The 13,111-nt window shown below is 38.0% G+C and overlaps 2 protein-coding genes and 2 long non-coding RNA genes across 4 annotated transcripts; 1 reads left to right on the forward strand and 3 right to left on the reverse strand.

Annotated features, from left to right (window-relative positions):
• Positions 1-1,051: 1,051 nt before the first annotated feature.
• LOC141641702 (uncharacterized protein At1g43920, Chloroplastic-like) lies at positions 1,052-1,510 on the reverse strand. The gene has a single exon (XM_074450354.1). It carries the CDS (start codon positions 1,508-1,510, stop codon positions 1,052-1,054), a length of 459 nt encoding a protein of 152 aa, XP_074306455.1.
• A 1,416-nt stretch (positions 1,511-2,926) lies between these two features.
• LOC141631363 (uncharacterized) lies at positions 2,927-4,357 on the reverse strand. The gene is made up of 2 exons (XR_012537620.1): positions 3,976-4,357; positions 2,927-3,450 (listed from the first exon to the last, which is right to left on the reverse strand). It is a non-coding gene; the product is annotated as an uncharacterized LOC141631363 (long non-coding RNA).
• A 665-nt stretch (positions 4,358-5,022) lies between these two features.
• On the forward strand, positions 5,023-5,586 carry LOC141641703 (uncharacterized). Its single transcript, XM_074450355.1, has one exon. It carries the CDS (start codon positions 5,023-5,025, stop codon positions 5,584-5,586), a length of 564 nt encoding a protein of 187 aa, XP_074306456.1.
• Positions 5,587-9,744: 4,158 nt separating this feature from the next.
• On the reverse strand, positions 9,745-12,809 carry LOC141631360 (uncharacterized). Its single transcript, XR_012537619.1, has 4 exons — positions 12,465-12,809; positions 11,445-11,662; positions 10,972-11,222; positions 9,745-10,366 (listed from the first exon to the last, which is right to left on the reverse strand). It is a non-coding gene; the product is annotated as an uncharacterized LOC141631360 (long non-coding RNA).
• Between the last annotated feature and the right edge of the window lie 302 nt (positions 12,810-13,111).

Genomic DNA, 13,111 nt, shown 5'->3' on the forward strand with positions numbered 1-13,111 from the left:
TACTCAAAGGAGAGGTACATGATCACCTATGCTCACTCTGTTTCTCCTATGCCTGGTGTCAAACAATGGGAACCTACTGGTTTACCAGAGCCATTACCACCACCAATGAGGAACATGCCAAGAAGACCAAAATCAAAAAAGAGAAGGAAATCAGTTGGTGAAAAGGAAGACCAACAATTGAAGAGGTTGAAGAGGACCAACAATTGTAGCCATTGTGGTGGCTCAGGGCATTACAAAAGAACCTGCAAAAATCCTCATGCACCTCCAAAGACAGCTGCAGCTCCTGGTGGAAGGCCCCTTGCTAGAAGTGTGTGGGCAAATAATGCAAGGGAGAAGAGGCAAGCTAGGGATGCAAGAAAGGAAGCCTGGAGAACAGCACACCATACTGCCAACTCCCCAAGTACATCCACTACTGCAAATGCACCCAACCAAGCACCACCCACTTCACTATCATTCACTGAACTTTTATCCCAAGCTTCAAACAATCTTCTATGATCTGATCTTATCTACATTTGTCGTTGTTGTTGAACTTTAATTTTCAGTATGCTTTTGTTGTTGTGTTTGAACAATGTAGTCTATTTAGTAGTACCCTCTTAACCATGTATTTGAACAATGAACAATTTATGTGATGAATGTCAATTTCAGTCTTCACATGCTGTTTGTTTTGTTGAAACAATGTGTGTTGCAGGTGGGTATTATTGTTGTTATATTAGAGCAATTGATGTGCTCTGAATTTCTGGTTTGCTTGTTCAGTTTTTGAGATTTTTACAGGGCGGTATTAGTGGTTTCATTGTCAATGGTGAACATTACAAGCTCAAGGTAGTAGATATAAACAAGGATTACTTGTTTATATTGACTGCCTTAAGCTGATAATACACAACATTAACAATGAAAATACTACATTATACATGCCAGTAAAATTGGAAACTTCAAACAAGTACGTAAAATAGAAAATTGTTCAACTGCTATTACGCCAAATGAAAGCATTGTCATTACGCCAAATTCTTCAACATTAGACTACTCTTAACATTACATTCATCCAAACTAATACCTACTTACTACATACTATTACAGTTACGAAAACAATGACAATGGCAGCAACAATTGCCAATGGAAACCCTTTGCAATAAGTAGCCCTTTCACACTTTGACATGAAAGCTTTGTTCTTCAAGTTTTCAATCTCAAACTGAAGCTTTTTCCTATCATCCTTCAACCATTGAATTTCACGAGACAAACAGCCAACTTCATACTCATTCACTCTTTTCTCCATCTTCATCTTGTTGATTATATCTTTCTGCCACTCTGTTTGAACACGATCGTGCCAACGAAACCAACGACAACCTCCCATACCAGCTGATGGGTTTGAAAATTTACACCTTTCAAACCTCCTTCCTGGATTGTCATGTGTGGAAGACGTCAAAATGGCAACAGGGACACCACAGAAGCACTTCTTTGGCTGCTCATCAACAACACTATGATGACTGCTTTCATAGCTGCTTTCAATTGACATGTTGCGCCTAAATTTTTGAACAAAATGCAGAAAATATGAACTCTAATTTGAATGCATAAAATCGAACCCTAATTTGTTTTCAAAAATCGCAGCTCTTCATTTGAAGCAAAACAACCGCAAATAACAAAATAAAAAATTAAGAGTATAGAAATAAAATTAAGAGGAAGAAGAACATACCTTAATTTGGGGGGAAAATGGGGAAATTTAAAGAAAAGGGTGAATGAATGAGGTGAGGTGAAAGTATAAAGGAGAGAGAAGAGTAATAAGAGGTATATAAGAGAGGATAGGGGCAAATTGGTCATAAAAATAGACTTAAAATCATAAAATTCAAAAACTGACGGAATCAGTCACCGGAAAGGCATTTTGGGTGCAATATTTGATCAGAGTAAGTTTTATGGGAGTAAAAAATTAAAAAGTTTTCATAAGGGATTTTTTTTAGAAAAGTGGTTTCTATAAGGGAGTAATTGTTAATTTACTCCATTATTTATGGGGAGGCATAAATCCACGAAAAATATGAATATGCCACTGGCTCTATTAGAATAATAAACAATATTAAAGGCATCCACTTACTCTACTACTTTCGTGGCATTAACCATTAGTGTCGTGGCAATAGGGCTAGCCTTATTTATGGCAAACATTTGATATCGCCAAAGGCGATTATATTCATCGTAAGTGTTAAATGGGTCAAATACTATTTATAGGATTAGATGAGACAAAAATTTGTCATTTTCTAAATATCTACTTAATCTGTTTTTTGTTTACTACGGATATCTCCGTGTATCCTTCTTAAACAAAAATTTGTGTATGGCCAATTAGTTTAATTCACTCACCTATTCATCTAGTACTTCCCGTTACACACCTTTTACATGTCACAGTTTGAGTTAATTTGTTCATTTATATATACCGCTGTCTTGCCTTTATTTTTTTACAAAATCTCATTGAAGACGGGCGATATCCGTCACAAGTTTGTGACGGATACCATTTCCTCTCACAAAATACCCATTGAGAGGTGAGTGGGAAGCACATGAGGAGTGCCCCACCTTATCCCCTCTCCCTTTTTGTGAGAGGTCACAAGCTTGTAACGGGATTAGCCCGTCACAAGCAAGAGTAGCTGTTTTTTTTTCCCTCTTGATAGGATTAAAATCACTTTCTAGATCATATGTTGACTGAAATACGTCTACATATGATCTGAACATCTTTTTTCATTGAGAGACTGATGTATATATATACCCAGTAACACGACGTGACTAGACCAGGCTTGTTTTTGAGTCATGAGCCCATGCATCTTGACCTATGACCTTGATGACCCTAACCCAAAACAACCCAACAATATAAACCCAAGACTCGTGAGGCTACTCACCCCCAAATTCGAGTCTCTGGAATCTCTTGCAACAAATAGAAGAAAGGGAATTGAAGAAACACACAACATATTGAGCTGAGATTACAAAAGTATAAAGTTGAATCATCATATACAGATAGGAGTGCAGCAGGTATGTTTCAACTTTCAAGAACAGAGTTTACTCAAGACTAAGTTAGCTCCATATTGAGGCTTAGTAATCATAATAGCATAGGGTGCATGAGTATAACTCGGTGAAAGTTCAAAAGAGAAGCGTTGTAAAATCATCGTTAAGACGAGCTTGGCTTCCAAAAGTGCAAAATTTTTGCCAATGCAAATTCGCGGACCCATACTAAAAGGAAAATATATAGGTTGGCCTTTGGTTGCTTCCGAAACACCTTCCGCAAATCTTTGAGGATTAAAATCTTTGGAATCTTCACCCCAAAGACTAGAATCTTGATGAACAACACAAAGTGGGATGATAATTTCAGTTCCTGCTGGAACTAATAACTCTTTTAATTGTACGTCTGTGTAAACTTTTCTCATGAGCATATAACCCGGTGGGTACAACCTAATTAAGTACCTCGTTTAGAATCATCGTTACCTGTAAAATAGATGATCAATTTACTCATTCTCAAATAAACAAATGAAAAAAAAAGACGAATATATAAGAAACTTAGGGGGTGTTTGGTTCACCCAATATAGGTATGAGGTATGGGTTTGGAATGAACCAAACCCATACCATGTGTTTGGTTGACAAAATTGAAGGTTTGATACCCATACCTCAAACCCATGAGGTATGGGTTTCTCATACCCAGAGAGGAGGTGGGTATGAGATTGATACCCATGGTATCAAATTACAATATTAAAAAGTGATAAAAACAATTGTAAAAAAAATCATTTTATATATTTATTTGATTAAATTTTCTCTACATGATTTAATAGTATAAAAATTATTATTAAAAATATTGTATTTTGAAGAGTTTTTAGCTTTGATTATTTTCTAACCCCATACCCCCAAAATTGAACCAAACACAAGGTATGAGGTATCAAGTTCCAACCCGATAACACCCAAGTATGATTCCCGATTCCAAACCCATACCCACGCGTGAACCAAACACCCCCTTACAATTTTAAGACGGTTCAAACCATCAAAGTTGGGTTCACCGTCCGTTCCAAATTCTTGCAAAACTTCAGCCCTGGCACGGTCTTGCCAAATAGAATGTTTGCTCAACAAAATCAAAGTCCAAACCAACAAACTTGAAGTAGTTTCGGAGCCAGCCAAATAAAAGAGTTGACATTCTTGAGCCACTTCATGCGTTGTTAGACCTCTTCCTTTTTCACTCATACTCGACTCCAATAATATGCCCAACAAATCATTCTTAGTACTTGCTCCTGTTGGAAATAGGGGCTTGTTTTGCCTTTGTAGTTTTTCCAATTTGTCCCACATTGGTAGAATGAAGTTGTTGTCATGTGTTTATATATGACCACACTTCTTACCATATCACTAGTGGGTCATGGGGAGGCTTTGTGGAAGCTTTTATGAAATTTGCTTAATCGGCAGCATTTCCTTGACACGCTGTGTGCGCGTGCCGTCGTCTGAACCCGGCCCGGATCCGGATTTGGGATTTGGCCTGCGGCGGGCTGTGCCTATCTTTTTGGGCCAGAGCTGTGTTTTTGTTTTGGGAAGAAGTGACCAGGTTCATTCATAGGAATCTGTCCAGGTGCTTAGTTAAAACGGATCGTCTGCAATTAAGAGCTAAATCTTCTGTGTTAATGGCTCTTAATTGCGTTTGAGTGAAGTTAATGCCGAATCAATTTTTGGCTCCTCACTTTCTTTGTTTTCTCCTATATAAAGGAACCTTCTTTACTCCCGAAAACACTACAACACTCTCTATTCTTCTCTTCTCAATCTCTCTATAATTTCTGGGTAAAGAAAAATTCTGTCGTTCCAATGCTCTCAGTCTCGAGTGGGCGTGCCTGAGTGCAGTAGTGTAAATCCTTGGGGAACTACCGGTCATTTCTTTGATCGCCACCACGGTCGTACCGGAAATATAGTTTTCAAGGCAGTGGCTCTCATACCACGTCACTACGAATCGGTTATCTCTTTTCCTTTTACATTGTTACTGCAATTTTATTCCAACAATTTGAAAACTATATTATTGTTGCTGTAACAATGTCGATCATGTCTAAGAATGCTCCTGATTTGTCAAAAGTCGAACCCTTAGATGGTCAGAACTATAAACGTTGGTCTCAAAAGTTACTGATGTTTTTTGAGCAATATGAAATTGATTATGTTTTATTTTCTGACCCTCCTGCTGCTGTCACCGAAATTGCTGCGTCTGTTGAGACAACCCCTCCTGTAATTTCTGCTGTTAAGTCAAATGAAGAGGCTGTTAAAAAATATGATAAGGATAATAAAACAGTTAGGTTTCACCTCCTTAATCTTATGACTAATACCCTATTTGACTTGTTTATGGTTCATAAATCTGCTAAAACCATATGGGAATTACTAGAGAAAAAATATGGGGCTGATGATGCGGGTAAAAAGAAGTATGTCGTTGGCAAATGGCTGGGGTTCCAAATGGTAGATGACAAACCTATAATGGAACAAGTTCATGTCTATGAGAATTTCTGTGCTGACGTAGTTAATGAAGGGATGAAACTAGATGAGATTTTTCTAGCAAATGTGTTCTTGGAAAAATTCCCCCTTCCCGGTCTGACTATAGGAACCATCTGAAACATAAGAAAAAGGACCTTTCCCTCCAAGAATTAGTGAGTCACATGAGGACCGAGGAGGCAAATCGTCTCAAAGACAAAACCATTTGTGTGTCTGTAAATGTTTCTAATGCTTCTGTCAAGGCTAATCTGGTTGAGTCGAGTGGTCCGTCCAATGTTGAAAAATTCAAGGGTAAGGGTAAGGCCAAGGTTGGTCAGGGGAAGAACCAGGGTCCTGCTAAGAAAAATGGACCAGGGAAGCATACCAAACCAGTGGCGAAAATTCAGAAACCAAAGGGCCAAATTGTTTGCTATGTCGTGGAAAAGTGGTCACAAAGCCTACCAATGCTCGAAAAGAAATCAAGCCAATGTCAGAATCGATGACATCATCATTGCTTTGTGGTTGTGGAAGCTAATGTGGTGGGTAATGTTTTTGAATGGGTCTTGGACACCGGCGCTTCTAGACACCTCTGTCTTTGATAAGGGGTTATTTTTGAGTTCGAGGAGGTAGGCGATGGGGAATGCGTTTTCATGGGTAACTCTTCATCCGCACCGATCAAAGGCAAAGGCAAGATCTTTCTCAAACTCACCTCTGGGAAAACACTTGCTCTAAATAATGTTTTGTATGTACCCTCGTTACGTCGAAACCTTGTGTCCAGTGCCTTATTAAACAAAGTCGGGTTGAAACTTGTTTTTGAGGCCGACAAGGTGGTAATGTCGCGTAATGGGGAATTTGTGGGCAAGGGTTATCTTTCTGGGGGCTTTTTGTATTGAACACTGATTCATTTCTAATAATATTGCTTCTATTCGCTTATATCGCCGAGTCTATTGATGTTTGGCATGGTAGATTAGGTCATGTGAATGTTGACTATATTAAAAAACTTAGAACTATGAGTTTAATTCCAAGTTTGACGAGTCAAGAATTCTCTAAATGTGCTAGTTGTGTTGAGGCTAAATTCACAAAGAAACCTAGTAAACCAGTTACCACTAGGAAAACGAGTCTTCTTGAGTTAATTCACACCGACCTAGCTGACTTCAAAAATGTTGCAAGTAGAGGTGGTAAAAATTATTATGTCACTTTTATAGACGATTGTTCAAGGTACACCCGTGTTTATTTGCTTAAGACAAAAGATGAAGCAGAACATTCGTTTATAAGTTTTAAGAATGAGGTCGAAAACCAACTTGATAGAAAAATCAAAAGGGTAAGGTCTGACAGAGGAGGCGAGTATAAATCAAACTATTTAGCCGAGTTTTGTGAGAAAAACGGTCTAATACATGAGACTAGTCCACCGTACTTACCTCAATCCAATGGAGTAGCTGAACGGAAAAATAGAACTTTGAAAGAAATGATGAATGCTATGCTTTTAAGTTCGGCCTTTCGAGGATATGTGGGGGAAGCAATTCTATCGGCTTGTCACATTCTTAACCGTGTACCTCATAAGAAGTTAGACAAGACACCCTACGAGATATGGAAAGGCTATCCTCCTAACCTGAGCTTCCTAAGGGTATGGGGGTGTTTAGCTAAAGTGGGTTTACCTGACTTTAGAAGACCTACCGTTGGACCTAAAACCTATGATTGTGTTTTTATAGGTTATGCTCAAAATAGTTCTGCATATAGATTCATGTCTTTGAGTGATCGTTCTATATCCGAAGCTAGAGATCTTTGTGTTTTTTGAGCATGTTTTTCCATTACGAGAAGAATGTTGATTCATCTCCTAGTTTGCCTGTTACATCTGTTGATATCTCTTCACATGCTAGTAGTAGCACTTCTATTGATCATGTCTTTGAACCTAGAAGGACTAAGAGACCTAGATGTCCTAAAAACTTTGGACTTGATTTTGTTTCAACATTCTTTGTCTCGAACATGGTTACACTTTGTTTGTGCTAGTGATGAGTTTTTTCAAAGCATTTTTAATAGAAGATGATCCGAAAACATACAATGAGGCTATGAAATCCATTGATGCTAATTTTTGGAAAGATGCTATTAAAAGTGAGCTTGATTCTATTGTGTCTAATCAGACGTGGGAGTTGACTGATTTACCTAAAGGTAGTAAACCCATTACGAGTAAATGGATTTTCAAAAAGAAAATGAGACCTGACGGTACAATAGAAAGATTTAAAGCTAGACTTGTGGTTAGAGGTTTTACACAAAAGAAAGATATTGATTATTTTGATACTTATTCACCGTGACCAAAATATCGACTATTAGAACTCTTGTCGCCTTAGCTGCTATTCATAACCTTTTTATACATCAGATGGATGTCAAAAGCGCTTTTTGAATGGTGAGCTAAGGGAAGAGATTTATATGTCGCAACCTGAAGGGTTTGTGGTAGAGGGTCAAGAGAATAAGGTGTGTAAACTGAATAAATCACTATATGGTCTGAAACAAGCACCTAAACAGTGGTATGAGAAATTTAACAACACTTTGGTAAGTAATGGCTTTATGGTAAACAATTCTGATTCATGTGTTTATTCAAAAGTAATAGAATCTGATTGTGTGCTTATATGCCTTTATGTTGATGACATGCTAATACTTGGTAATAATTTGGAGGTAATAATTAAAACCAAAGAATTTTTGTCATCACAATTTGAGATGAAGGACTTAGGAGAAGCTGATGTAATCCTAGGAGTTAAGGTTATTCGAAACTCTAAAGGAATTTCTTTAAGTCAATCTCATTATGTGGAAAAAGTGTTGAAAAAGTTTAACTGCTTTGATGTTGTGCCTGCTAGGACACCCTACGATGCTAGTTTACACTTATGTAAGAACTTGGGTAAGAGTGTATCCCAAGAAGAGTATGCTAAAATCCTAGGTAGTGTGATGTTTCTTATGAACTGTACTCGACTAGATATTGCCTATGCAGTTAGTAGACTGAGTCGTTACACACATAACCCTAGTAGTGAACATTGGAATGCTCTACGTCATTTACTAAAATACCTAAAAGGAACAGTTGACCTTTGCTTGCATTATAGTAAATTTCCTGCTGTGTTAGAAGGATATTGTGATGCAAATTGGGTTTCAGGTAACGACGAGATCTGTTCTACTAGTGGTTATGTTTTCACCATGGGTGGAGGTGCTATATCGTGGAAGTCTTCTAAACAGACTTGTATTGCACGCTCTACCATTGAGTCGGAGTTCATAGCTCTTGAGTTGGCAGGTCAAGAGGCTGATTGGTTGAAAAACCTATTGGCAGATGTACCAATGTGGGGGGGACAAAATATTCCGGTCTCCTTACATTGTGATTCAAGCGACTATTGGTCTTTGCTAAGAAGAATAGTGTCTATAATGCTAAGAAACGACACATTCGAATCAGGCATGCTGCAGTTAGACAACTCCTTGATAATGGAGTTATCGCTTTGGACTATGTGAAGTCCGAAAGCAATCTGGCTGATCCTTTTACTAAATGATTGACTAGGAGACTAGTCGTTGAAACGTCGAGGGGGATGGGACTTAAGTCCTTAAGTCTAGAGTGACTAGGCCTAAAGTTTCTATTCCTTTGACGTTATATGATTCATAGCCTTAACTGGTGGTGCTTTTGAGACGCACTTGGTGAATCATACAAAAGGTTGGACTTATGTCCTTAATGACTCATGCGAGAAGTGCTATTGAGAAGCACTTGAGCCACCTACGTAGGTGTGTTGATTATAAAGACTATGAGAAGTCTTCTGAACACATCTATTAGTACCGAGGTAAACGCAATGCTCTAAAAAGAGCGCGTTGCACTTTGAAATCGCGGAACGATCATAATTCTGAAGGTATGATATGTGTTGTGGGGGTATCGAGAAGCTCGACTAGGAATTCAAATCGCAAGATATTCTCTCGCTGTAAGTAAGTTGTTTCCTCATCTCACTAAAGTGTCAATTCAAATCGAAAGATATTGATACCTAAGTATCCAATCCTTCCTTTACCCAGGAATTTCTTTCTCTTTCTCTGTCGCCCCTAGTGGGGGATTGTTGGAAATAGGGGCTTGTTTTGCCTTTGTAGTTTTTCCAATTTGTCCCACATTGGTAGAATGAAGTTGTTGTCATGTGTTTATATATGACCACACTTCTTACCATATCACTAGTGGGTCATGGGAGGCTTTTGTGGAAGCTTTGCGAGGTGCTTAATTCAGCTCGCACACGCGCGCGTGCCCGTGCCCGAACCCGGCCCGGATCCGGGATTTGGGATTTGGGATTTGGCAATCGCCTGCGGCAGGCTGTGCCTATCTTTTTGGGCCAGAGCTGTGTTTTTGTTTTGGGAAGAAGTGACCAGGTTCATTCATAGGAATCTGTCCAGGTGCTTAGTCAAAACGGATCGTCTGCAATTAAGAGCTAAATCTTCTGTGTTAATGGCTCTTAATTGCGTTTGACTGAAGTTAATGCCGAATCAATTTTTGGCTCCTCACCTGCTGTTTTCTCCTATATAAAGGAACCTTCTTCACTCCCGAAAACACTACAACACTCTCTATTCTTCTCTTCTCAATCTCTCTATAATTTATGGGTAAAGAAAAATTCTGTCGTTCCAATGCTCTCAGTCTCGAGTGGGCGTGCCTGAGTGCAGTAGTGTAAATCCTTGGGGAACTACCGGTCATTTGTTGATCGCCACCACGGTCGTACCGGAAATATAGTTTTCAAGGCAGTGGCTCTCATACCACGTCACTACGAATCGGTTATCTCTTTTCCTTTTACATTGTTACTGCAATTTTATTCCAACAGCTCCTTCCTCCATTTCTGCCTTCCTTGTGTCTATCATTCTTGTCAAGGTTTCTCCTATTTGTCTTATGATTTCTTTCGCTCGTCGGTTTCCCTTTGTTGGTATATGTCTAATATTTCATTATCATTCACTGGTTAGCTACCATAGTAGTACTAAGGGAGTAAGGGGTAGCATTTGCTATTTCAAATCTCCAAAAAATAGTTAAAATTATCGATTTTTGCTATTCGAAAATCTCTGAACATAAGGCCTTACCAAATTTTGTATGTGACCGAGTAATTTTGTTCTAGCTCCCCCTTTGATATTAGAAAGATAGGTGGTTTCAGACTTTCAGGTAGAACTGACAAACGACCGTTGAGGAGAGTGATTTTGTGCATAGGGCAAATTTTTAGTTTGGGCTAGTAGTCGGTTCAAGTCGTGAGTATTAAGGTTTTTGTTTTGAATTAGTTAATTCAAGTCATTAGAAGTCAGGTAAGTAGTTTAGATCTCGTCAATTCAGATTCTATTTTTCGTGTCTAAATCATTTGGATCGGGTTAGTTTTATAAATTCTAGTTTTAAAATTATTTTTATCAGGTAATTTGCAGTACACAAGCTTCTCCAATGGGGCAAATGGTTTAGGTAAGTCGCATTGAGCCGAGTCATTTCAAGCCCGAGTCTGTTAGTATTACTTAGTTAATCAATAAAATACGCATGATAACTTGTAGAATTTTTTTTACCTCCAACCGGGAATGTAATTTGTAGCTTGAAGACTCAGTATTGCTGACTCGATATACTCTCTTTGTAAATCAAAGATAATTTTCCCTTGTTGATAGCTATTGCCAAAAGCGGATCGAGAGATAAAATCACCTGATAAATTCTCAAGAAAAGGCCATACGTCGATCTCATTCGATCCATCTTTAGATATTAGTATTTCTTCCCATGAATTTATCATCATGCTACAACTCTCGTACATTGTGTGGCACACATTCTGCTCATCAAAGTAGAATAGAGTTAATAATAATGAATAAACCAGTCAACAAGTTATACGGAGTAGTAACGATTCAGGTCCTGTAATGGCAATAAACAAGAACCCGATACTGAAATTACACGATTTTAGGGTATGTTGGGTAACCTTTCTAAGCTCTAACTGGGTTAGGGGGCAACCGTCTACTGGTTATCTAAGCCGGTAATGTGTGAATCGGAAGTTTACCTTCAACTTGTCCATACGAAAAGCAGGGTTGATGATTGCCCTATGTTTAGCCCATACATCCCCTTCTTTGTTAAAAAGTCCTACACTTACTATCTTGTTCAGTACTTGATCGGGCTTCCGAAAATCTTCATAATTTGTAGTAAGTATTTCTTTTACTTTGTCTAGATCAGATATGATCAACCATGGTGTCGGACCAACCCATGCAAAACAATTTTTACCTGTGCAAAAACAATCAATTCTTAATCGATTGTGATGTTAGCGTATAAAACCGATCTTGGAACTCTAACCATCAACCAGTGTGACCTTACTGATATGACCAAAAGGTCACGGGTTCGAATCTCACCCCCCTTAATTCTAAAGTGGAATATTAGCATCAGATATGGCAGAGGTATGGAAGGGCCTGTAGTTGTATCCACACTTCAAGCTCAAAGGACATTCGTATGAAGGGCGTGTTAGAATATAAAATTGCTCATGGGACTCCAACTATTAGCGTATAAAACTGATATTGGGACTCTAACCATCAACGGCTTTTGCTTCAGATGGTTTCTTGACATGTGAAAGGCAAAGGGAGAAGGTAGATAGCAAGCTAAACGTTTTTTCTTTTTACCAACACACTTTAAAGTTAATCAACTACTTTATCGACTAGCTACTAATTTTCAACTACTTCCAAACTATCTTTGTAGATTTCAGTTATCTTTTCAACTAATTTCATCAAACAGAGTCAGTTGAAAAAATTCCTTAATTTTAGGTCGATCTCGATTTTATTTCCTTGTCATGTTGTTCATATCTTTGCAAGATCAAGAGCTAAGATTGACGAATATTTTCTCCAACAAACATTTGGTCATCTCTTGAAGGCCAACAAATAATTGAAATTAAAAAGAAATATATAATGAGCAGGTCTTGTTTAAGACCCTCTTAACTTGAAAGACGTCTCACAAGTCACAATCTGTTGTGAGAGCCGTCTAAGTTAAGTCTGTCTTAAACAAGAATCGGTGAATAATAGAAGGGTTAATAGATTACCATGAGTTTGAATGGTATGGTGAATAAAAGCCACAGTACAAGACGAGGAAGAGGATCATCAGAGAAATTGATGGGTGTGAGCATTGACTTCTTTGTTAGTTTAACAAGCTCCTTAATGTCTCCAAGGATTGGTTTGTAGGGATTACCCTTAATCCCTTGTTTTCTTAGGCACCTTTCTATCTTTTTTGGGTTTGACCAAAATAATTTCATTGCCTTCCATATTAACACTACACTTATTATGATCAAAACACCAAAAATGTAGTGTTTGACTTCCATTAATGATGATTTAGGAAGAGCTTAATTAGTGAAGAGTAGAGATCCATCTCTCACTTTATTAGGTAGTTAGAAAGTAGTGTAGTGACTAGTGAGTGTATCATTTAAGATGTTGACTTTAGAAGGATTCCAAGAAAGTGCCCTCAATTAAAAAAAAAAAGTAAGTATTGTTTAAGATGAAGTTTTCGTCTCAAATCTTAAAACGGGTTAAATACTATAATATGGTATTAATAAAGACAAATTTTTTGACATTTTTTAGACAACTTGTCATGTGATTTGGTATGTATTTGATCTGTTTGAAGGTTAAGAAGGATAGTGTATGTCTTAAATGAGAATTTGTGAAAAAGTTTAACCTTGCTAACAACTGGAGTAAG

This window comes from Silene latifolia, chromosome 2 (genome assembly GCF_048544455.1).
Source record: "Silene latifolia isolate original U9 population chromosome 2, ASM4854445v1, whole genome shotgun sequence".
In the NCBI taxonomy this organism is placed as follows: domain Eukaryota; kingdom Viridiplantae; phylum Streptophyta; class Magnoliopsida; order Caryophyllales; family Caryophyllaceae; genus Silene; species Silene latifolia.